Consider the following 26,026-nt stretch of genomic DNA (forward strand, 5'->3'; position numbering starts at 1 on the left):
CTAGTATCTTAATAATTTTATGGTGAATTTGTTAATTGTATTCAATATAAATCCTTCTTTAACAAAGATCTTTCTCTTCTGTTTTTAGTATATTTTTGGGGAGTTCAGCCCTGATGAATTTAATCAGTTCTTTGTGACCCCACGATGCTCTGTTGAGGTAAGATCTACTTTAAACTTACTTTAGAAATAACATTTTAAAGCTACAGCTTTTTGTGTATATTTGAAATAGAACAATACTGTTACATTTTTTACCATTCTCTTAGCTTTCTAATTTACAAACTGAAGATATTGAACAGGAGCCTTCTTTCCATGTATGTGGATGTTAAGTCAGTTTAGAAATAAGAAACTAATTATTCCACCTTCTGCTTGTCATCTTTCAGAGCTGACCCTAGTGATAAGACATTGAAAGTGAGTTATCCAGCTCTATTACCTCAGCTTTGATTGCTTTATTGTTTTTTTTAGAGGTGGATATAGAGAAAACTTTCAGCACTGTTCTTACTTGTAAGGAAGGTGTGCTTCTAAATCTTGTGAGCCTTTTGAGGCACAGGGATTCTTAATATTTTTTGACAGGTGGAGCACTGCTAGCCATCAAAGCTATGCTTACGAGGATGGCTGTGCGTGAGCTATGAGAAATGGATCAATAATGAACTAATTACAGTGGCAGTGAGAACCACAGAGTGGAAACTGTTGAATCTCTGTGATTGAGTTCATAACACATTACAGGTAGTATTGTAGACTCTTATTCTCTGTAGTTCTTGGTAGACAGTGAAGAAACAATTTTCCTTTGTAGGGAAGAGTATTATGCTGTTGTCGTAACCTCCATACTTGAAAAATCATTTTCCTCTGTGTCAATATCCATGTTTTTCCTCCAAACATTTCCATTCAAACATTCCAATCATGCTTCCGTCCTCCCCTCTCAACATAAAGGAAACGAACACTTCAACTGTAGAAGGGGAAATCCTTTTGTCACATTTTACAAACCAGACGGCCATTGTTAATGCATCTTAGTTTCCTGTAACTTAATTTTCCAAGTATAATGAGTATGGTACACTGTTAAACAATAAAAGTGCATGAAGGGAATGGGGTGGGTTTTGGGGGGCAGGGGAAGCTTAGGAAAAAGAAAAAAGATAGCTTCTACTTGCCTTTAGGGTAAGCTTTGTATCTTCTCTGGTAGGTGGGAAGCAATGCAGAATAGATCGTTAGGTAATACATGTTTCTTCTGATTATATTGCTGTTTTCCCACCATTAAATGCAGTAGCAGCAGCGTGACGTTTGCATTCTATCTAGTGTCACCTTAAGTGTCCTACATCAGTTATTCTAATGCTTACATTGTGAAAGATGAAAATGTCGTATCTGGACTTTCATAAAGCTATTGTCATAAAATGTGTTGAGGAAACACGAACCTACAGCGTTCGAACCGGTGTTACTTCATTTTATAACTGTCTCAAGTGTACCACTTACTGGTTAGCTATCAAAATAAAAAACTGTGTTGAACGATGTTCTTAAGTTTGTCCTTGATCTGGTTCAGTTCGATGTTTTAATTATCTGGATGATGAAATAAAAATATGCTTATTAGTTTTACACTGTGCAGATATTTCAGAGAAAAGTGGTCTGAAAAAATAGGGTGAAATTCAAAAAGGACAAGACTGAGATTATAATACTGCAGTGATGTTTGACACACATTCTGTTGGGGACAGTGCCAGTTCTGGGAGTCCCAGGATCTGTTGATGCTAGCGTCCTTCTGAAGTCCCTTACCTATAGACTGAAGGGTGGGCCGAGGCAAGGGACTAGTTAAAGCTAAAAGTTGTCCAGAATGTCATGCATTTTTAATACGTGTTCTGTCAGATACCTCTTGACTGATAGGATTCAGGTGACCCAGTCGTATGACACAGGTCAACTCAGAAATCTCTGCTTCCCAAAGGTGCTGTTGGTTAACCAGATGTGTAAGGGGCCAGTAGATGGAGTACTTTATTTTTTTTATTTTCTTTTTTACTTTGTATTTTCTTAAGCCCTTTGATTTGGAGAAAAACAAGAATTGCAAGCTTATCATTGACTGTAGACTTTTAGAGTAGTTTTTTTAGCTCTAACTATAAAATTATATTGAATCTGTGTTGAATATTAATATGGATAATAGGTTCTTAGCAGCTTGGAGCCTCTTTCTGACTCATTGATTCTGATTTTTGACCTGGAAAGTTGATGTATTAAGATGTATTGTGGTTTGTAAATTGATTTTACAGGATGTGTTGGTTTTATGCACTTTTTTATAATGGAATTTTAGGAATATTTTTATTGCACTTCCGTTGCACCGTTGTCTGCATTGCCTTTGAGAAGGCAACATGTAAGTATTTATAGCTTTAGAGAACTGAAGACTTCAATGGAGAAGTCCTTGATATTTGATATATCATTATAATTAATATTTAGAATAGCATTATAAAACTGCACTATACTCTCAAAGTTTTATCTCCCACTTCAGAAGCAGTTCAGCTGTTCTCCAGGCAGCTGCTGGGCTGCAGCGTAGCAATGGCCACCATGCAGGCACAGGAGAAGGCTTTCAGCTGCTGGCGGAGTTTGGGGAAAGGCAAGGGGGGGATTAGAAATTGCCCAGCTGTGATTACACAGTAGCAGGGGTTCTATCAACCATTGAGTCCATAAAATGATGCTGCTGTTTTATACCAGACAAACTTAACAATCCAGATAGAGACTGTATGCTGTGGTTACGTTATGCTTCGGCTGATGATAACAAAACCAAAATTCTTGGTTTTGTTAAATATCATTACGGATACACCTTAGCTGAAACATTTCAAGGCTATAGCCGAACCAGGCTGAGAGTCAAAAGGTTTATTAGGTGTGACTGTTGTTTGTGCCAAACTTTGTTTCGTCCTTTGACAGGCAATTTGGTCTTTCTTCAGTTTTTTTCTAAAAAGAGGATGTGTTCCTCATTTTAAAATCATGGTGAGTTACTGTTGATGAAGGAAGATCCTGATGCTGTGAGTTGAATTGCTTGAGAAGTTGATGAGCCTCTGGTGTGTAACCAAGATAATCTTTATCTTTCAGTAACTGGTAATCTGCAAGGACACTTGAAGCTACAGTGTGGGATTTGATAAATATAGAAGCATGAGTTCAAGACATACTCTCAGAAAATCAAACCTTAAGAATGATGTTATTTTTAAAGGATTCGGATGTTTCAAACGAAACTGATATCAAATGTTAATAGAGTTGCTTTGTCTTTAAATAAGTTTCTTTTCTTTTTTGTACAGCTTCCCCCATACAATGAAACAGTTTCATGTGGTATTAAGTCCACAGGTAAGTTTCACGATGGTAAGAAAGCAACATCCATTTTGTTTAAACTTAAAGGTTGTGACACTTTCCTTAGATTTACTACAACCTCTCTTTAAATTTAATCTTTAGACCTTGTTCAGCAGGTATATATGCATATATTTGGCAGGTTGGTTTTTTTTAAACATCTTTATTGAATGCGATCCGTGAGAGTATTTGAAAATACTGCTTTGAACTTCAGCTAATTAGGTAGATGCTGTGCTTATTCCTCCTCAATTGTGCTGCCACACAATCCTAATGTCTTGCTGGAATGTTGCAGGAGGTAGCTGTAAAAATGCGGGGGGCTGAAGTTTGCTAGAAAATTTATATTGAAGAAATAACTAACTAGTGTGTGGTGTTCAGCTGGCCCTCCTGTCAGAGCCATAGCGTACTTTCTGGCAGTTGCAGCGTGAAGACAGCTCTGCAAGCAGTGCTCTTCTCAGTGTTCTTTTGACTCTTGTTTCCGTCTGGCTCAGGCATTTTCCGGAAAATCCTTTTTTTCCCCTCTTTTTTTTTTTTTTTTTTTTTTTTCTTTTGGTGAAAGTATAACTCGTGATGTAAAAATGCATTACAGAGTTCCCATGAGACGTGTACTCTGTCTCAACCCATGCATGTTACAACCTGGCCTTACTTCATAGTTATATAAAGTTGACAGTTAAGTAGGAGGTACCATGTGATCGTCACTATGTAGCTTGAACTGAACTTTCCAAGTCTTTTAAGTGGCAGGTAAATCAGTGTTGGGTTTTTTTTTTTTCCCCCAGACCCAGGGGAGAGCAAGGAAGCTGAGACTTACCCACATGTGTATGAGAATGATACAAACAACATCCTCATCTCCTTCAAACTAATGCAGGTGTCTGACTGGACATTGCTCAAACGTACTTGAGAGGACCAAATGCACATATTAATTAATGTTTAAGAACACTTGGTCATTATGCTTAGCAACTTTGGCCTTGCATTTAAAGGAAAATTAGATAGATAGTCATAAAGAAGGACAGCAGGCTCCATTTGAAAGCAGATATGCGATGTTTCTGAAAATTCAGGAGTTTTATTTAGTACAAGACCAGTTTTAGGACCCTGAGTAGTTTGAAGTAGGAGTTTGAAATGTTCATTAAAAAGGGCCATATGGTACGAATTGTCTGTTGTTGGTGACAGGGGTGTCCAGTCATATATTGCTTTGTCTAACTATGGATGTAAGTTCTGTTCTTTAAGACTGAGATTTTAATGTTCACAAGCCATACAGAAAGTTGGTTTGTACAAATGTTTTTCAGATCATTCCTAGACCCTGAGAGAACCCCTCACAGCCCCGAGATTAGGTAACGACAGCAAATTAGGTTTTGCCTGATAAATGTCTTTAACAAGCTTGCACTGTACTGTGCATGCATATTGTCACTGTGATGGCTGCATAAGAAGCTGTGGAAACTAAAATGGAATGCTTTGCTTATGCAGAACATTTATAATATTGAGATGACACACACTGACCATGTTGTCACCCACCCGTAGTCTAATTTTTTTTCCTATACTTATCTTCAGTATTTAACTTTACTATGGAATTAGAAGATCTGTTAATACGTACTAGGAAAAATCAAATCAAGGCTGAAGCTCTAATATGCAGAATTCTGTTGAGACTAATTAGTACTATGAATGCACAGCTTTTGCTGGTGTACATAGGCTTTGTCCTTGGAGCATCTGTTGATACTTGTTTCAATATGCGTGTCATGTTGTTAATGACAGATATATCTGTTTCAGTCTATTCAGAAATAGCACTGTGAACTAGATTGAAACAAAGATGCCCAGAAGCAAAGTAGAAAGTCAAAACAAACAGGAAAAATTACCTCCCATTTTTTTCAAAGGAACTTGACACAATCTTATGGCAAACGAGCTTCTGCTGGTCATCCCACAGACTAATTATACAGTAGCTGCTGGTATTTATTATCTAATCCTGCTGGTAAGGTGTACAGTTTAATTCCTCAGATGTAACTTCCTAATTTGTATTTTAGATGCTAGAATATCAGTTATGCTCTTGGCAGGATTTTAGTGTATGAAGTTCATGTTGCACCTTCGGCTAAATTACCATTGTGCTGTAATTGTAAGGGATGCGTTTTGCTTTCTGCTCCCCGCTTGCTCCAGGTTGGCTCTTGTGATTGTCTAGTGCACAGTAAGCTGATAAATTCACCAAAACAGAAGAAAACGTACACACTTGGATTATTTTTTTTTTGCTAGGTTAGCTTTTGGTAACACAAGTGCTGGAAGCTTGCCGGAGAGCAGAGGAGCAGGAGAGGAGTGCAGAAGTGAAAACTCTCACTTTTGTCTGTGGTAGAGTTAACTCACCCACAAAGGGAAAACAGCGTTCTTTGGAAGCAGTTATTTTTTTAACTGGGATTTGGGAAAAGAAACAAGTCCCAGACTATTTTGAATTGGTAGGCTTTTGAAATGTGCCCAGTAATTCATTCTTATTGTGGTTGGAGGAGTATTAGGTGTTACCAGTTGTTGCTTGTGCTTTTTACTGTTACAAACAGTAACGAGCTAGCTCTTGGTTCATGCTTGAACTAACAAGTTGCTCCGTAAGTCGATGGACTAATGAGGAATAGTTTTGTTGTGGATTTGTGTCCCACATGCCTTAAAACCCATGCCCTGCATTTCCAAGCAAATGAAGCTGTGGCTGGTTTTTGAGCTGTGTGTGTCCTGGCAGGTCAGCCAGTGTCTAACCCTGATAGCCAGTTAGTGTTGCTGCTGAACAATTAGGGCGATGCCTGACAGTCTCCCAGCCCTTCCCTCTTAAGTGGATATCAGGCAGCAGCTTTCCACCTCCCTGCCTCTAGGCTGCTGATTTTTTAAAAAGAAACATAAGCCCTCTTTTCTGGTTGGTGATAGCTAGGCGGTGATTGCAGAGTAGTTGGTGAATGGTGGCTTGACAGGCATGGTGTCATAAAATGCTTTCTCATGCATGTAGGGGAGAGGTGAAGAAAACTTGAAATTCAGGCACTTGTTAACACGATTTAGAGAAATCAGATGTGTATGGAGAGTGTTTCTTTTTTTTTTTTTTTTTAAATTTCCTTTAGTTTGGCAGCAAGATTGAAATTGAGATGTGAAATATGTTTAGTTGTCATTTAGTTAGGTTAATAGATCAAAGCAGAGCGATTAACATCTGTATTACATATATTTGTTCATTAATTCATAATGTTTTGATATTGCATGTGTAAGTCAGACCTCAGCACACATTGAATGTTTGTTACTCTTCGTTTGATATTAAAAAATATGTACCTTGTAGATTCTTGATTCTTTCAGAATTTTTTTTAAAGATAAAATTTTCATCCGCGGACTTTCCTAGAAAGTATTTGCAGAGTTTCAAAACAGTTATGTTGACAGTTACGTATCAAAACGTTCTCCACTAAACTCTGTCTTCCCATAGGATTATTTCCTTAGGTGTGCAAATAACTTTTTTCCTTGGGAACTGTTGCTTGCTTTTTGTTGTGTTTTTTTTTTTTTTTTTTAAATATGCATCTGTTGACAGTCATGCATAATGTAAGTTGCACAAAATCTTCAAAGTTTAGTGGTGTATCCACTTATATTCCTTTGGAAATAGTATCTAATGTTGTTTAGTTCTCCAGTAACAGTCTTTAAAAATTTGAAATGTTTTTGGGGCTTTTTGTTTGGGTTTTTCTTTCCTTTTTTTTTTTTTTGCCCCCTCCATCTTTGAGGCAACAGAAAATATTGAAATTAATCTTTTTTGAAACAGTAACATGTATCATAAAGGCCTGCAAAACTTTAAGTACTAGAATGTAAGCTTCTTTAACATTCCTTTTAACATTCCATTTAACATTACTTTGGGGGTGGCAGAGCCCTGGCACAGGCTGCCCAGAGAGGTGGTGGAGTCTGTCTCTGGAGACATTCCAAACCCGCCTGGACGCGTTCCTGTGCCACCTGCTGTAGGTGACCCTGCTCTGGCAGGGGGTTGGGTTAGATGATCTCCAGAGGTCCCTTCCAACCCTATCATTCTATGATTCCTGAGATTCAGAAGTGTCATCAATTTTATCTCTTCATTTGATAGTTATGGGAACAGCTGTAACTGAAATACTCAGTGTTACTAGTTAGCACGCATGCGTTATAAAGCTAATTAAGTTCCATGAAATTGCAATACTTTTTGACCGATGATGTTTTGTGATACTGCAGCCTGCCGTGAGGATGTTTCTTAGCATTTCTTGAAAGAGCATGTCAAAGTTCCATGATAAATTTAAAAAAATTTAAAAAAACAAACAAACCAACCCCAAATTTTCCCAAAACAATACAATCCTATTCGCAAATTTTTCAGTACTGCTTGTATGTACAAGTTAAACACTGACTTATTTGGAAGCGTATCTGTTGTATTTCTTGGCATAAAATCATACAGTCATATATATTATACTCTCATATAGAAATAAATTCACTGTGATAAAATTAAATAAGTTGCTGTTGAGGCTAGAGTTTCAAAAGCTGTAATTGCAGTGTTTTCATACAAATAATGAAAAATATTTTTCAGTTATTAATGGTCATGATAAATCTTTACACACCAGGAAAAACAAAAAATCCCCTAAAACCAAAAAACCAACTCCACATGTGGAAATTATTTTTGGAAGTTAAATAGGTAAAGGCATGAATTTTCTGATTGTCAGTGGAAAAGGCTGACTTTAGAAGTGTGGAGTTAAATATTGCACTGTATTTTATACACACTTATCCAGTACTTAATGCAGAATATTGCTTAAGTCGTTGTGCTTTAATTGTTTTTCTTAATAGGTGAATTTAATAGGTGTTACTTGCAGAACTGTGCAGTGATTTGGAAAATTGCAGACTGTCTTTAAGAAAATGATGTTTTGAAATGCTCTTCAGGATTGAGGTAGAGCATAAGAATTATTTTAGTTTTAGGGAATAAAGTTTGTTTTCGAGTTGCAGGAAAATGTGGGTTTGTTTTTTTCTGGTTTTTTTTTTTTTTTCCTTGATCTTGTAGCTTTTTGATCAGATGTCATTCACTAACTCAGGTTTGCTTTCTTTTGTCCAGGGGAAGAGTATCAGAGAATTGAATTTGGTGTCAATGAAGTTATTGAGACACAGTCATCTGTACTAAATAACACCGACTACAGTATTTCCAGTACTCTGAATCCTCAGGCTCCAGAATTCATTCTCAGCTGTGCACCTGCTCAGAAAACCCCTGGTGATAGTCTCAGTGAAACAAACTACAACTCTATTGACTGCCAGTTCACTGACCCAACCCTCGCTTTGGACAGTGGTTCTAACGCTGAAAATGATGGTTTGTCTGGAGGCCTTGGACAAAGGGAGCGTAAAAAGAAGAAAAAACGACCGCCTGGATACTACAGTTACTTGGAAGATGTCAGTGATGGCATCGCTCCCACAGAAGCTCTTGTAAATGGCCATGCAAATTCATCGGGACTAAACAGTATAAGCACGGAGGATACGGAACTGACAGGAGACATACCCTCTCTGGCCACACCAAGGACTTGCAACAGCCCGGACAATTCTGTGGACTTCGTTAACGAAGCTGTCTCTGATGATTCTGTTTCTAGCGCACTAGACAATACCAGGACTGCAGGGCAGCCTGAGGTATGCCGTGTTACTAATTCTGAACAGTTTTGCATCCCCTCAGAGACTGGCAGAGATAGCCCTTTAAGGACAGCTGTTGTACAGTCTTATGCTGGTACTGATACTACTGAAAATCTTGGCGTTACTAATGGACAAACACTTGAATCCTCTGGTGAGGACACAGCTGCCAATGGGGTAGAATTGCACACTGTGGAAAGCACTGACTCAGACCAAGCTAAGCCTGAGGAAGCTTCACCTACTACTGAGGCAACAGTCCCGGTTGCAGGATCAGTCCCCGTTAATCAGCCTGCAAAGTCGTGGGCTAGTCTTTTTCACAATTCCAAGCCCTCTGCTTCCACATCTGTGGTCTATGTTGAGACTAAGTATACCCCTCCTGCCACATCTACTCTGGTCCCTGAAAAACAGGTTGAAGTCAAAGAGGGACCTGTTCCAGTTTCAGAGGATCCCGTAGCCATAAAGATTGCAGGTATAGTTAATACACACGAGTGGATGTCACGCTGGAAGGGTATTAACTCTGCTTGTAAACAGGAGCGTGCAATATCGATAGAGAAGATTCCTCTGGTATTGTTCTTAATAAGATGACTGTTCAAACACTGCTATGAAAGATGTAATTTAAATAAGCTAGTTTTGTGTCCCCCTGAGTAAACATTCCAATGAGACGTTACCATGTCATTATCCCAGATGCTACTTGTCAAACAATATGTTTAAGTGATCTGTGATTTTAAAATAGGCTGCATGCAGCTGTGTGCTACTGTAGTAGGGAGAACATGTTCAAAAAGTTTGTTCTGAAAGCGGTGTGTTATATTACCCAGTATTTATAATCTTGTAATGCATTCCTTTACAATAAGAGAAAGTATTAATATATTTGTGCCAAAGTAGCTGAAATTCCTGGACACTTACAGGAGCTTACGTGTGACACCTAAATAGGTCTTGCTTCAGAAATTCTAATCCAGGAAATAGTTTTTTGTATTTATTGGTTTGCTATTTTAGAGGTCTCTCTCTCAAATTTTGAAGAATTATCCTGGACAGTTTTAAACAATACTATTTTATTCAGAAACAATGTTAGCTATTGCCTGTTAAAGAATAACCATAAGAAGCTGTCCGGAGGGTACATCAGGACAGGCAATGCGTGATGCAAAGGCTTTTTGACCATTGGTCCTGTCATATTTGTGGCTCTAATGAGAAATGCTAGAATATGCATGAGATCATTTTTGCAGGTTCAGTCAGAGAACATGAAGAAAAAAATCCAGTTGGTTGCATTTTGTCACTGACTCATGAGTGCTGGAACAAAAATAATTATTTTAAATCTGTGAAATAGTCTGTATGTAAAATGCTTGCGCAAAATCCTGCTATTGATGCTGCAAGCTAATTCACAAGTGCAACAGTGTTCTGTGCGACAGCTTCAAGTTAAAGTTTTCTGCTCTAACTAGAAGTTGACCTGGAGGTTTCTATTCAGAATACCGAGAAGTATACGTGTGCCTCTCATCCCCTCCTTACTCAGTAGCGGTTTAATTACTTTAAATTGTCTGTTGAGAGGAAAGCTGTCAGAATAATTTCTATTTCCGTGTATTTTTCACGTAGGTGTCACAAACGCAGTTGACTTATTAAAAAAATGGGTGTAAGCAGGTGATTATGGTTTGCATGAACACATACATGGGGAGCATGTTATGCCCTTAAAATCTTGAGCTATCATCTGGTAATGAATTTTACCATAAAACTATTTTGTGACAACCGTAAAGCTAGAACTGCTTGCTATAGATGGAAAAGGTTTTTTGTCTCATCTAAGTTGCTTCAGCTTTACGTTAACTTTCTAGACTTCTACTACTTCTGTTCTGGTTTTTGCCACCAGGTGGGAGCAGAGCTTTTAATTTTGTCTTTAACGTATTAAAATAGCGATACACTTTTTCTACGGTTTGCTTCTGCACCTTCACTATTAGCTAGCTGTTTTTGCAGGGGAATAATCTGAGCATAGATCCTTTTCCAGTGAAAAGGAATCAGTCTTCTTACTGCAGCTGATATAGGTAGGAGTTAAATTGCTGCAATTCCTGTAATTCATATATTCAATACTGTTACTGGTGTAGAACGTTTACTTTAAAGTCTAGATGCGATGTAATCAGTGCTTTGCTCTGTGGAAAAAGGTGACTTTCTTCATTGTCTGTTCTTTTTCCATAACATTCTCTGTCCTGTTTGAGAAATGGGTACATTAGTGCTTTGTTCATACACCTGCACTCAAAACCGTGTTACGTGAGTTTCAGTTTATGATTTCCAGACAGATCATTTGCTCCATCCCGCACATATTTCACGTCAAGTCTTCTGCCTAGGTTAACGTTGTTGTATAAGGGTATAGAGCAATTGTGTGTGTTTTTCGTAGGTAGCTGCTGATTGTGTTCTCTGTTGTATTTGCTGGGAATTCACCAGTTTCAACTCGTGCCAGTGGCAATGAATTTTTGACCACAAGTGCCATAGGGTGCTGAACACGGGTGAAATCTAGGCCTATGGTACCTTGACTTCAGCAAGCGAAATCAGGAAATCTCCTGATTTAATGTCCCTTCTGTACAGTTTTTATTTAGAGCAGGTGCTCGGGACACAAGAAGATAAGTTACTTTTCCAGGAACAAATTGCTGCCTTGTGCCTTAATTTCACCATTTATTACAAGGGAGGCTAATGATTCCCAGGCACCTTGAAGACAGTTTAATGCTACTGGAGTCAACCTGCAAATGTCTGGTTTCTTAGTCCTCAAGTGTAAATGAAGCTGCACAAGATAAGGAGCTGAACGTCAGGACTAGAAAATAAATAAAACGGACAGTTTGCATGTGAATTTTGATGAGTAAAAAGTACTGAGGAGTTAATTTTGTCAAGTGGCTAAAGTGAGAAGTTTTATTGACAACAGTAGTGAACGAGTTAAAGGAACTTCTGAAGCAAACTATGAACCACTGATGTTTATTTGACAAAACTGCAAGCAGATAACATCAGACTGGTAAAGCAGTACAGGTATGGCACTTGCATATTTAGAAAGGGAGAGACGTACTAATTATACATGTTAGCCTCAATTAGATGCTAGGACAAACATTTTAATAATTCTTTTGTAAGGATTCATAAGGCTATAAATTGTCCATATTTGTGAAGAAAAACCTATTTCAGGCGTTTCTTGCTGCGTTTCACTGTTAACTAACTACCTACTGATGCATAACTTGATGATCGTTACTAATGCATTATATAGCATTCTAAATAAGCTAGGGAAATACGTGATAGGAAAACTAGCTATTCTCTGAGTAGTCTTTTAACTGTTCTTGGTAACTTCAGGAAAAATTTCAATGGGAGAATCTAAAAAGATTTTCTGAATCATGTTTTCTTGCAGTGTTTTTGTTGGAGATGATGGAATTGACAATGCACATAAAATTTGTTTACAGCAGGCAGAATTTCAGATGAATTGAAGAACACAAACATTTAAGATCTGACTAAATCTGGAATAATTTTAAATTAGAAGGAGAGGAATCCAATAAATGCAAGTATGGAAGGATACACCAGAACAGAAATCAAATGCAAGCGTACAGTACGAAGAACAAATGGTTGGTAATAGTATGAGAGAATAGGAGGATCTGGAAGTTCTAGGGAGTTGATAAATGTCCTTAGTAAAGCTGAAGAAGACGAAGTTTGGTTTTTTTTCTAGTGTGTGTGAATACCAATTTACATGGAAAAGATGGAAGATAACTATAATTCTGTTGTTGCTGTTCAAGACTTGATGAAAATGCCAGGTTTTGGGCATTACTTCTAAGGAAGATGTAATAGCACAGCAGCAAAAACAATTAAGATTTGAAAACCATATTTTTAGGCAAACATGGAAAATTTGGATTTACTTTCTCTCAGATGAGATTGTTGGAGTGATCATGGATGTGACTTCGAAAATGTAAAACAAATTCATAAAGAAGATGCCGATTCGCTGCTCTCCCAAGACTGTACTGAACAAGAGAAGAAATACTTAGTTTAATTTGTAACAAAGGTGTTTCAATGTTACATAGTAGAAAATTTTTTCTTATTGATAAAGGTAGGTACGCACTATAGACTAACTGTGGAATGGAGGAATGCAAGGTTTGGGGTTTTTTATAAACAACTTCAGAAATTTAGCCTCTTGTACTATCAAACTGCATTCTTGCAGAAGGTGATTCTGTGCAAGCTTATCCAGCAGCGCTGTCCTGGCATTTTTCATCATTGCACGCATTTGAAGAAAGATCTGACTGACACACATAATATTTGCCGAATGATGGTCTCAAGCTAAGCGTTAAATTGCTAACTTGTAACACGGGTCTCTTCAGCGTAGAGACCACATCCACATGGTTTCTCTTTCATTAGACTTGCATTGATTAGAGAATTACCTTTTTATTTTTTTTTTATTTTTTTTATTTTAAATTTGATAGGTATTTGTAATAACACCATCCGGTGAATGAACTTTAGCAAAATGTTTTTCTGCGTACCAACAGAAGTTTCTAAATGTGCTAGTACTGTTCTAGGTATGTTTTCAAATCAAGGCCACGTTTCACAAGTCAGTATCCGCCATAGGGGATGTGAATTCTTTCTGGTTAGTGACATGTGCTTTATAATAGGGTTTGAAATTTTAAGAAAGTTTTCTCATGGTTGGAAGTGTAGTTTTCTTCTGATAACTCTTGTAAAAGGTCTTCTAATTATTGTGTAAATGTGGGGTGCAAGATGAAAATGTGGTATTAAATGTAATTGCTGTACACTAAAATAATTCTTTATGTTAAAAGAAACAAAACTGGCTGTAACTGCTTTAGATGTTGTTTATGAAGCAGTTTTATGACCACAAGAGGATGCTAAAGGTCCTAATAATATTACTATTTAGTATGGTACAAAAATGGGGGAAAATACAGTTAAAGTAAAACCTCATTGATAGACATTTAAAAATAAATAATTTTATTATTTTTGTGTTAATTTTCAACAGCGCTTAGTTATATTAACAGAAAGATTGTATGTGTGCACAACATGTTTCAGACTTTGCTGCATTAACAATATATTCTGCAATACTTGAACATTAGTAATTTAATGACAAATGTATTTCAACACTAGGTACTAACATCTTCCCTTTTACGCCTTTTTTTGCTGTCTGCCCTTTCAAGTGTCAGGCTCTTTATGTAATAGAGGTCTGATTTAAATAATTTCTATTTTTTGGCATGTTTTTACTTGGTTAGAACTGGTGATGTCAGCAGGAAATATGATCTTATAGGTAAAGAGATAGTTTGGAAGTAGAAGGATGTGGATTTTGTTTGCAGTTGTGGCACTGTGCCTCTGCTTTTCCACCTTTGTCATGTTGTTTTGTCTGTTTAGATAGTCTTTCGAGTGAATAGCTCCAGCTCTTCGAGTTTATGCAGTGTAGCATATAAGGGCTTTAGAGGCCCTCACATTTATTATAAAAATAAATAATCCCCTTGGTAGACAATTGCTATATTTATTTGCATTTTTTATTCTGTCTTGTATACCTCTCATCCTTATTTTGCGAATTTAAAATATAGCAAATCCAATATTTTCCTTAAACAGTTTTTATTTAGGTACCTAAATAACAGGTCAGACTTCCTGGAAAAACTCCCCCTGTTGCTCTCTGTTTCATAACTGAGACAGACGTATTTATGTGCAGTGGTTTCTAATTTTTAAACTTGGGCCATTGCTGAAGTTTTTGAAAGTAGGAAACCAACCAGTCAGCATTATATTATGTAAGCCTGTTATCTCCTAGATTTTTGGAAGTATTAAACCAGTAAATGAAACAAACTGATCAGAAGCCCATGTTAACATTTGTCTGTCCTGTTTGCACCGAGATATTTTTGTTGATAGTGTATGTTGAAACTTGTAAACTGAGACTGCTGTGTCAGCTTCACCTCTCTTCAAAGCAGAAGAATTTGGGAAATACTTCGTAAAATTGGTGGCAAGAGATGACAGCTAGTGGGATTTTTTGTCTATATATGTATTTATATATCTATGTAAAAGTATCTGGCCTTAGGAAAACAAAAACAAATAGGTCTTCTCGGTTTTCAAATGACAATGATTAATTTTTGTACCAGTATCCTCCTGACCCAAATTCCAGGATGTCTTCGGTTGAAGAAATAGGTCTCATTTGAAATATGAGCAGTGTTTAAATGGAGCGAAAATTATTTGCTCAGGTTTCTGGGAATCTTGTTAATTGATTTGAATTATTTTGTAATGCGTCAACAGATACTTGTTTTGATGGCTAGCATGTGCATTTTGTTGATACTCAATTTACTGTTTCTTATTCTGCAGAAATACTGGAAAATGTAAGACTAATACATAAACCAGTGTCTTTGCAACCGCGAGGGCTGATCAACAAAGGAAACTGGTGCTACATCAATGCTGTATCCTTATCTTGGAAAAAATTAATACACTTAAGTTAAAAATTTTATATTATACCTGTCAAAGTTTTTCTGGATTATTCTGGTAAGTATTTTATAAATGTGTTTGTCTTCCCATATCCTACTAATGTGGTTAAAATATTTAAGGAGAGCATCTGGAAATCCAAAGGTATTGTGGATCGTTGAACCTTGTGTCCAGGGCTCTCCGGCAGTTGGTTGCACAATCCTGTTTGCAGTTTGTCTCTGTTACCTCTGTCAAAATATTTCACAGCTTTAACTTTCTCATGACTGAAAACCTCCTTGTAATTTCTAGGGATGTTTACTCATCACTCTGTGCATCACCTTCAGTAGTTATTTCTCTTTTGTGCTTGAAGTAACTATTCTTACTCTTAGGCTTTGTTGTGGCAGTTTGGTAAGTGGATTGTTTGTTTTTCTGTTGGGCAGGCTGTTGCTATCATATCGTCCATGTAAATGCACTGTTTAAAATCATCCATTTACAAAAGAATGGAAGATTAGCTCACTCTTGATGTATTAGAATTGTATTCCCCTGCAAAAATAACTTTTACCTTGGGTGACAAATCTTCCTTCTTCAGTACTATATTATGATAGTGTTATTAATAATACTTTTTATTAATATATATCTCCTGTGTTAGCGATGGCTCACTGCAAGTGACAATTAGGATACTTTAACTGCTAGTGAAAAATATTGAGACCAATTTCAAGAGTGATCATTGCAGAACCTAATAACCTACTTCCAGACCAGCAATTGTGCTTTAAATGGCAGCTTTTATCTTACATAGCCAGTTCTGCACTCCTCTGATTGTATGTATTAGCTCCCATTTTTTCAGTGTTAAAATGTTACATGGGAATTTTTCAATCAATTTTTGCACTCTCTAGGGAATATATCTCTCTAGCTGTTGAGTTTGTTGCCTTTTTTTGTCATTTCCTTGCCCCGCCAGTCTTTTAATACACTTCTGTTGTTTACTGTTCTCACCATGTAGCGTGGATTTTGATGTTTTTAAAGTACTTTATTCCAACATACAGAGTAGTTTTACTGGTTGCTTGAAACTCCTCTTTACACTGGAGGGTGCTTCGCATCACGGTGGGTTGGGTTGGGTTGGTTATGGGGGTCAATCATCACCTTTAACTTGAAGTCTGTCAGCTGGCATCTGCCATTCTTTTCTGAAAACATGTTACAGATTATCACTTGCCAAATTTGAAATTGTTAATTTTATGAAGTCTTTGCTATGAAAGTTCTTTTCCTCTCCTGTTCCTACAGTAAATGTTTCCTTCCTCTCTAACTAAAGTTTTTGATGTTATTAAATTGCAGTGAAATCATTGCATGTTAAAGGATGCCGGGGGTTTTTTGTGTAACTTCTGTACATTATTAGTTAACATTGTGATAAAAGTCCATCCACCTCTTCCAGTGTAGTTATTGGATTGGTCTACATAATAAAGAGTTAGCTTTGTTTTGCATATAATTTTAAATATAATTGAATATTTGGTTAATATGCAGATTACATTTTCTGAATATTTCCTTAATGCCACTGCATAGACCCTGCAGGCCTTGGTTGCTTGCCCTCCAATGTATCATTTAATGAAGTCCATTCCAATTTATTCAAAGTCACAGCGGCCGTGTACCTCAACACCAATGCTAGACAGTTTGTAAGTAGCTTGTTAAAAAAAAAAATAAAAAAATCTGTCATCTGACTAAGCTCATTCAGAAATCTCTAACAAATGATTCTTTACTGCAATTGTTGAAAGTTGATAAGTGTTCAGAAGTCTTTTTTTGTGTGGTTTTTTTTGGGTGATACGTGGCTTTTATAATGAACTTGGTATTACACAACTGCTTGACTAGTTAAGGAAGATACTTCCTGTTGCCTAAGGAATATCAGTTTTAAATTGCGTTTAATATGCAAAAATGAACCGTCAGAGCTGCTAGAGCTAACATAACACCTTGGTTTCATTAGCAGTGATTGGGTTAATTTTTATGTCTGAACTTTACTCTGACTTCATTATGATAGTCTTTAATCTCTCTTTTTTTTTTTTTCCTGGCAGTCAGTAATGACAATGATCAAATTTTATTATTTGTCCTTCTAAGTCTTAATTTGCTGCTCATGTCTAGTTGTTCCTTCCATTCTGTTTCAGTGTTCGTTTAATGAATGAGTTCACTAATATGCCTGTACCTCCTAAAGCAAAACAAGGTGAGTGGGAATAAGGGGAGAAAAGTCTTAAGATCATGGTAAGAAGGCTTTGGGGTAAGGATCTGCATTGTATGATGTACTTAAGACCTTTAAATACTCGTGCTTGATCCCCTTCATGGCTCTTCGGACTTTTGGAGTTTCTTGATATATTAAAAAATTTGCTGTTGCTTTTCTGTCAGTGCTACGCTTTTTCTTATTGGTGATTAACGTCAAAAAGTCATAGGTGTTGCAGCACACTTTTTCTTCTATTTGGCAGACCAGATGTACAAATGCAATTAAAAATAGTTTTTGTCGAAAGTTAGCGTCATTGTTAAGATGTCTTCTAAGAACATGCCCTTTCTAACAAAATCATTTGATAGTCACTGTATTTGACTTTGTTTCCTTCCTTACGTATTTCCAGCTGTTTGGTTTATCAGCTTGCTCGATTCTGTCATTCCTCCTTAAATACTAAATACTCTCGTTCATTCGGAACAAAATGGGGCCGTAATAGCTCTCTTTAGCAGTTAGAGATTGCCTGCAGGCATGTTATTGGGGCTTTTAATTCCTCCCCACCCTATGCACTATTTCAGTGTGAAAACTTTACGGGCGTATGTTTCTTGCTAATACATGGTTATGATAAATGATGATTATGTAGAGAGGAATAGAATATTTTTTTAATGCAAATAAATTATCTTGTAGGCTTCATTTTTTAAATCTCTAAACCAAATCTGTTGTATTACAAACTTATAGAAAAAAAAAACAGTTTCAGGAATGTGTTTATGTAACGTTATAAGAAAATATCACGAGGAGCTGGTTGTTCCAGTGATTTCCAAACAGTTCAGACATTTCTGTGGTTTGCTGCTTAAGTTTTGTTTCTGTAAAACAAATCTTACTGTCTTATGCAACTTATTATACTTCGATGTCATTTTATTGTATTCTGTGGTTTTTAAATGTAGTTTTGGAGGCCTTGTATTGCCATTAGATTGAACATTCTGTCAAACTGTATCTTGTTTGTATTTTGGTTTTTTCTGCAGTGAGGAAAAGTGATCTATTAGAATTACAAATACATAAAAGATTTAAGGAAGTGTTCTTTGAATACAAAAGAATTAAAAAATTTAAATAGAACTAGAATTGTTCATTTATGATGGCTGTGGATATTTTTGTTAATCGTCAGAGTGTTGACTATAAAAAGAGAGTGCTATCTTCTCCAGACCATCTGTAAGTCTATGTAGGGTGATGTAAGATGTTTAAAAAAAAAAAATAAACATTTGCAGGTACTGAGCTTGAGTCACTGAAATTATAATAAAACTGTTACTAACAAAATAATTTTGGATTCCAAAATCTAGTGATATGTGAACAGAAGGTTAAGGTATAATGTAGAAAAACTTATTATTTATATGTACTTCTCTTTGCCTTGCAGCTTTAGGCGATAAAATTGTGAGAGATATCCGACCAGGAGCTGCCTTTGAACCTACGTACATTTATAGACTTTTGACAGTTATAAAGTCAAGTCTGTCAGAAAAGGTGTGACTTACAAATCTTGGGCTTTTGTAATTGCATTGCAAGTCAGACACTGTTGTTAAAACAATGTAAAGCCATATATCGGGTTCTGGGCCTAAATATTACTAAAATCAACTAGTTGGTAGTTCGTTATGAACTACTCCATTCACTCAATGAAGCTAAACTGTCTTGGGACTTCAATTATAGGAAGATGTTAATTGTAAGTTTGGTGGTTTGATATGCCAGATTAATGAAAAAATTATAATTGGAACGGAACATCTCTTTTTATAAAGAAGATGCCTATTGATTTATATTTAAGAAATGAGCAGTTTTGTTCATTTCTGCTTGGGATTCAGCTTGGAGTGGTTGAAGGTTCACAGAGACTTCAAAAAAAGATCATGGTTCAAACCATCTTTTGATTTGACCTTGGTTTGATAGCAACTTTCAATACTACTTTTAAAAGAAATAGCAAAAAAAATAATTACCAACTCGCACGTTAAATCAAGTTTGTATTGAAAAGAATACAGAAATTCTTGCATCCAGGTCAAGTTTACGTGGGTACTTGCTGTTGGTGGTAGGTTCCCAATTAATGCCTAGGTTCTTTTTGAACCAGTTAAAAATGAAGGGTTGTTACAGTAGAGTTTAAACGTTATATGACTTTACAACTCAGGCAGAGTAGTTGGTAAATTAGCTAAATTAATAGGAGAAAGCTAGATGTTCGATGTTGTGAACCTTCTGTTAAAATGAAGATGGGAAAATTCCATATAATCATTGAAAAAAACCCCCATTTTATTCAGGGCAGGCAAGAGGATGCTGAAGAATACTTGGGATTTATCCTCAATGGACTACATGAAGAAATGCTGACCCTAAAGAAACTTCTCTCTCCACATAATGAAAGTTAGTGGGTTTTTTTTATGGTAGCAAACTTAATTTCTTTCAAATATGTTCCTTTTTTGGTGATGATTCTGTAATACGGAGTAATGTTTGGAGTAGATGTTGAGATAGGGATAGAATGTCATGTTGTACGGGTCTCAAAGATTTTTTTTTTTCATCTATTTTTTAACGTCTGTTCAAAGGATAAAATTAGTCCATGCTGTCCAATTTACAAATGATCTGAAGTGTTACTGGGTGTTTGGAAAAGCATTATCGTTCTGTAAATACTCTGAATGACAACAGTAATGTCATATACCCCAGTCCTCCTAAACAACAAATTTCTGTATTACAGATTTTTACTGAGCTCAACTGAGCATTATTTAAGGCTAATTCAAATTGAATAGTCTTGTCTTGAGCATGGGTATGTTTGTCTGCCGTTCATAATACCTGCAATGTCACTTGTTTACTGGGGTTTTGGCTCTCTCAGTGGTAGTTCAAAAATACATCAGTCTGTTTTTTCACTGATCTTCCAAAAAAGATTTTAATCAACAGTGGTTTAAAGTGCAAACTTCTAGACTAATGGCTAATTGATATCTAATATAAACCAGAACGTATTAAATTACTTTAAAATTCTTATTGACAAAGCTGGAGAAAAATTTCATTTGGCAAGAAGTATTAACAATTTGTATGCAGACTAAAATGCCGTTTTAGTTTAGAGTGGCTTTATGTTTGGGTCCCCTATGAAAAATGAAATAGAACACTGTTAGTCCTACCAAGTATTAGGCAAGTATATAATTAAGATCACTAGTTATCCAATTTCTCTGTAGTAAGGTAAATTTTTTTATGTTATAAAATGATCATTCCATATTTTGTTCTTTAGCTGTGTGCAGTTTATAGCCTCCTGACTTTGGCACTTGCAAAGAAAATATTTGCTAAGCCTTGGGTTGCCTGTAAAATATCCATGCAGAAAAGGAGTTGTATTTAATAATGGCATAATTATGTTTCCAGAATAACACTTGACTTTCTAATTTTCTACCCCACAAATTTACTACTAAAAATATATCAAACTTTGCTAGAAAACTACATCTGTTTACATACAGTCATCAGTGAGCTGCATTCTGTTAATATATAGATGTGTCCAACTACGAGTGAGCTTGGAATATATTTGTTCTCATTTACTTTCTCAAATCTATGAAAACGTTTTATCCTCTGAAAATCATTTGTATTGGGTTTTTTTTCTTTCAAATTCTGTATCTGTATATGTGTTTTATTTGTAAAAACAAAAAAAAAACCCAAACAAACCACAATGCTTTTTTCTTCTTCACTTTAAGAACTCTCAGTGTCCAATGGCCCTGAAGCTCAGACCCTTCACGAAGATGAGGAACAAGATGACCAAGGGGAAGGCAGTGAGGATGAGTGGGAGCAAGTGGGACCTCGCAACAAATCATCAGTCACTCGACAGGCTGACTTTGTTCAGACTCCAATTACTGATATTTTTGGTGGTCATATAAGGTACAGTATTTTTATTTTCGTTGAGACCGTAGGCTGCTTTGCCTTTACAGATAACTCTTTCCTCTGCTTTGCTTTCTGTATTTTTCACCATTATTTCGATAGTTGGATAGAAGAGACTGTTACACAGTTTGTTCAGGCCAGGAGAGATGAAGACTTCTACCATGAAGCATTTGTTATGCAAGAGAGGGTTCAGGACACGGCCCAGGATGACCAAAAGATTGATCAACGATCACATGATTCTATGACTTACTGTAGAGTCTGAATCTCTTTTAAGCGTCTTGAAAGAACAGACTGTTTAGAGAAGAAAAGCCCTGAATTGCATAGAAGGGAGTTTGAACTATGTATGCTTTGTATATTTGTATTAATGTCTAAGAATTCCAAAGAACTTTAGAGCTACCTAATTTTTGTGACCTCTAAGGAGTCTTGACTCATTTTGTAAATAAAGATACTAAGGGATTCTGAGACTTGCTAATATTTAAATCTGGTCAGGAAAAGAATGAAATAAAATGAAAAATTGCAGACATTTGGTTATTTAGACACTTATGGTTCCCAAAGGCAGGAAAGTTAAGTGTAATGCTTAATAAATAAAATGGTAAAGACGAAAAGTTTAGAAAATGTAAATTACTACAAGATGTTACAGGAAGGAAAGGAATGTGGGACGTTACTTATGTTCAGGTCTGATACCAGATGAAGGCAGAGAGCAGATACTGAAAGAATATTTTTTGGGAAGGAAGCCTCATGACTTGTTTGGAGAAATGTATAATTTAAAGTGAAAGCAAGGTAAACACTTGCTAAAAACATACTCCAAAACAAAAATGCCAGACTTGAAGAATTATTTATAAATTGGAGACAGACACTTAATTGCTGGTGTTTGACTCCCTGCGTTGCCAGGTATTCAGTCCAGAGGTGTGAATAATGTGGGCTAGTGCCTCCTGCCTCTGAAACGCACTGAAATTATTCTTCTGGGACTTGAGTCAGACAACTGGCAAACAAAATGGTGTTCTCCATAGAAATTGGCAGACAGATGTTTGTATGTATTGATGAAATTCCGCGTGGATGGTATGTTCACATACCCAAGGTATTGTTAATACCCTTAGTGTATTTATCACGGTCAGAATTGTTCAGATCTCTACATGATTCCATTAGTTTTGAAATTAAGAATACTAAGAGAACGCAGTCTTCTGTAAAAGTCCACAGAAAATTGACATAAGGAAAAGGTAATACTGAAAAAAGGCAAAAACTTGCGCTGAGCAGCAGAACCACAGGGTCCGATCCGACATCTGTTGTCATCACACCCGTTTTATTTAGCCTCCAAACTAGGTCACACAATTTACTGCAGAAATAGTATCCCATGTTGTGATGTTGGAAAGCTACATCCTCTGAGGCTGAGGGTGGAGACAGGAAGGATTGAAAACAGAATCGCCAGAAGTCCAGTAAATGAAAGCATCAGAAATTGGAAAAATCAAATGGAAAGCAGCTAGGAAAACACGGTTTGAATTGGCATCTTTTGGCTTGGGAAACTTTAGGCTTTCCTCTCGACGCTTTGTCTATTAAATGTCTATTTAGACATAATTGCTTAAAAAAACCCCAAAAAGTATTCCTTAAGGAATGTGAAACTTAAATGTGTAAGTATGAAGATACGCAGTTCTGTTGGGATCTGGTTTGTTCATGTGCAAGAGTCCCTTTTGACTCGGTTGGTGTGAACTTCAAATATTTGTTATGCAAGCTAGCTCACAAGCCAGTTAGAAGTCTGCTAAATATTTCCGTGAGTAGTACCAACTTTTCCCTTCAAATGCACTGTTATTTCAAAAGAAAATGCATCAATTACATAGGTGTAGTTTAAGCAGGGTAGCAATGGGTAGTGCCTGTTTTCCTCAAAACTTCTTACCGTAGAGTTCCTACAGTACCCGAGAAATGATGCATTTTCCCTTGACCAATTGAAATCTGTAATTATTCTAATAAATGATTTTTTTAATAGAAAATCATAGTCCAGCAAAGGTTTTGCTACCAATTTCTGCATGCCTCTTTGAAGAAATGCTACAATGTAATTTCTAATAATTAAAAAAATAATTCCTTAATGTTATCTTTTCAGAATATTATCTGTATTATTAATTAAATCTTTAATACTTGGGTTTGCAAACAGAGTTGTTAGGTTTTTTTCTGTTGATTATTGCCCTAAATAATGGTTAGCTTAAAAAGGGCTTGGGAAGCGTATCCAAAAGCAGCGAGACTTACAGTGAAGGGTTTGTTTGTCGGAACACTGCGCTTGCCATGTGTTGAAGGTTTTGTCCTTAAATATAGCCAAGGAGGAAGCGTTAAACTGAAATAAAGATGCTCCTGTTTTTCATATGCTCTGTTTCCCCTGAAGGATATACGTTTGCCAATATAAAGATGCATTGGCTTGCTCTTGGTGCTTCAGGGCTTTGCCTGAGTCAAAGGAGCTCTTTTGGTAGGAGTTTACAGGACAGGCATGGAACCTGTATGTTAACATTTTGTACATGAGGAGGACAAATTTCAGCGTGGCTACATGGATTAGAGCTATGTTAACTAACTTCACTGCTTTCAAGCTTTGTAAGGCACTGTAACAGGCGCAACAATATAATAAATGAATGATTTCTTTGGCTGTATAAACCCACATTTTTGTAGCAGCTGGGGCTTTTTAATGTAAGTACTGCTTTCAACATAACAAAAAAAAAATAATTCTTGGGCCGTATTTGGTGGTTTTAAGTTTTCAGTGAAGTTTAAGAGAAATGAAAATCAGGAAGAGTCCACTTGGTGCAGTGACGTTGTGGCTGAGGAGAGGGTACGGTCTCATTGCACAAAACAACAATCACCAAGCTAGGCTACTTAAAGGCTGCGACTGAATACGCTTCGAACAAAAATAAAAACAAAAAAACCCAGGAAACGTGTTCTCATGCCCTAGGTCGTTACTTCTGCCAGTTTTCCAAAAAACTCCCATTTATGTACAAAGGAGTACATGGATAAAGTCTGTCCAGAGAAAATGATGGGAGGAAAAGGAAATACCAGTCCTCGATGGAGCATGGTTTATATTTCCTATGGCAAGATTTAAGCAAACAATTGAAAATCATTGTGAAATTGGGCTTAGTGAAGTGACTACAAAATTTGTGTATTTTTATTGGAGAATCTGGAATCAGTTGTAATTTTTACAGTAGAACACACAGTTAGATAAGCACTAGTATTTTGTGCTTCTGAAGACTTGTTGGAAAACATAATTTCAAAACTCTTAACGCAAAAGGAGTCTGGAGGTGAATCTTTAAGTGCATTGTCGTAAATTTCAGTATTTTTCTTTAAACTTTTGATGCTTATGCAATAACTGTTTGAATCCTTGCGTAAATAAAGCAATTCAAATATAATCCCGTTCAGTACGCTCTAAGTGGATGCGGAAGTCATGTAAATTGCAGTAAGGTGGACGCAGGTTGTTGAAATTTAGGCTTAACCTTTGTATTTGTGTGTGTTGTTTTGAATTCGCTATAAATTAATATAGACTTTGATCTGTTCTTACTAGAAGATTCTATATTGTTGAAAGTTACTCTGCTTTATTACATTCTAACTTCTTGTTTCCATAGATCTGTTGTTTACCAGCAGAGTTCTAAGGAGTCCGCTACACTGCAACCTTTCTTCACCCTGCAACTGGATATCCAGTCAGACAAGATCCGCACGGTTCAGGATGCGTTGGAAAGTTTGGTGGCAAGAGAGTCTGTCCAGGGTTATACCACAAAAACCAAGCAAGAGGTGTGTTCTGTTGACCCCTTTTTACAGTCAAACACGAGGCTTTTTAAAAGGGTTTTTATGCAGCTCCTGCTTTACAAATAGTTACTTGAACACTGTAACTTATGTTAACAACAAAAGAGGTACTAACCTTTTCAAAGTGTCCTGCAGTGGTAAAACAAATTACACTTGAAAACGTGCACTGAAAGAAAGAGAACCGACTCTCAAACAGAACCATGCCTGTAAATAGATACGTTTTCTGAGTTGGTGTAGTAATTGGTTAGACATTTTAGTGTAGCGTATGTTAAATTAACAGGGTGAACTGTGGTATAATACATAGTAGTATGAGTAAAATAGCTTTGAACTGATGTTAACATACTGATTCCTGGGGGTTGACAGATATTCTTAGTAAAGGGGCAGCCCTTCCAGGTATCGTTTGCAAGCACGCTCTAGCTTTAAGGAGAAAACTCTTAGAGCAGAACACTTCCATGGCTGTCTGTGTGGCTATCCTCGATGGGTTTTGATTTACACATTTCGCTTACAAGTCAAAAATGAAAATATTCATTGGTGGTAGGCCTGGTTAGAAGCTCGCTAAAACATCTGGTGATCACTGACTTTCTCTCTGAATTAATAGTCTGTAATGTTTCAGTAGCCAGTAACACCTCTGTTCGGCGTCTGTGGCACTGTACGGTTGACTGGTTTGCTGTACACAGCCCCAGAAGACCCAACTTGTCAGTAATACTGTGTTCAGTTGGAGGTCATCAATTCAAGAAAAATGTTCTTCACAGTTGGAGAATATCTGGAAAAAAGCAATCAAAATGAGTGGCAGTATAAAAGTTGTGACGTAAAAGGAACAAATAAGGTAACACTAGGCGTTACCCATGGTGCTTGTAGAGTTATCCTCGCTGCTTCAAGGAAGGTTGGAGAAACACTGGTCAGGATTTACAC

General features: G+C 36.6%; 1 protein-coding gene across 1 annotated transcript in view; it reads left to right on the forward strand.

Moving 5' to 3' along the window:
• Positions 1 to 26,026, forward strand: part of USP10 (ubiquitin specific peptidase 10) — a 55,617-nt gene that overhangs the window by 20,597 nt on the left and 8,994 nt on the right. Inside the window, exons 2-11 of the mRNA XM_063334745.1 lie at positions 89 to 157; positions 3,258 to 3,303; positions 8,348 to 9,373; positions 15,193 to 15,284; positions 16,837 to 16,946; positions 17,430 to 17,485; positions 18,885 to 18,988; positions 19,762 to 19,861; positions 21,169 to 21,349; positions 24,937 to 25,102. Coding sequence (XP_063190815.1) covers positions 89 to 157; positions 3,258 to 3,303; positions 8,348 to 9,373; positions 15,193 to 15,284; positions 16,837 to 16,946; positions 17,430 to 17,485; positions 18,885 to 18,988; positions 19,762 to 19,861; positions 21,169 to 21,349; positions 24,937 to 25,102 — 1,950 coding nt within the window. The remainder of the gene's footprint in view (positions 1 to 88; positions 158 to 3,257; positions 3,304 to 8,347; positions 9,374 to 15,192; positions 15,285 to 16,836; positions 16,947 to 17,429; positions 17,486 to 18,884; positions 18,989 to 19,761; positions 19,862 to 21,168; positions 21,350 to 24,936; positions 25,103 to 26,026) is intronic.

This window comes from Chroicocephalus ridibundus, chromosome 4, assembly GCF_963924245.1.
Source record: "Chroicocephalus ridibundus chromosome 4, bChrRid1.1, whole genome shotgun sequence".
NCBI lineage: Eukaryota > Metazoa > Chordata > Aves > Charadriiformes > Laridae > Chroicocephalus > Chroicocephalus ridibundus.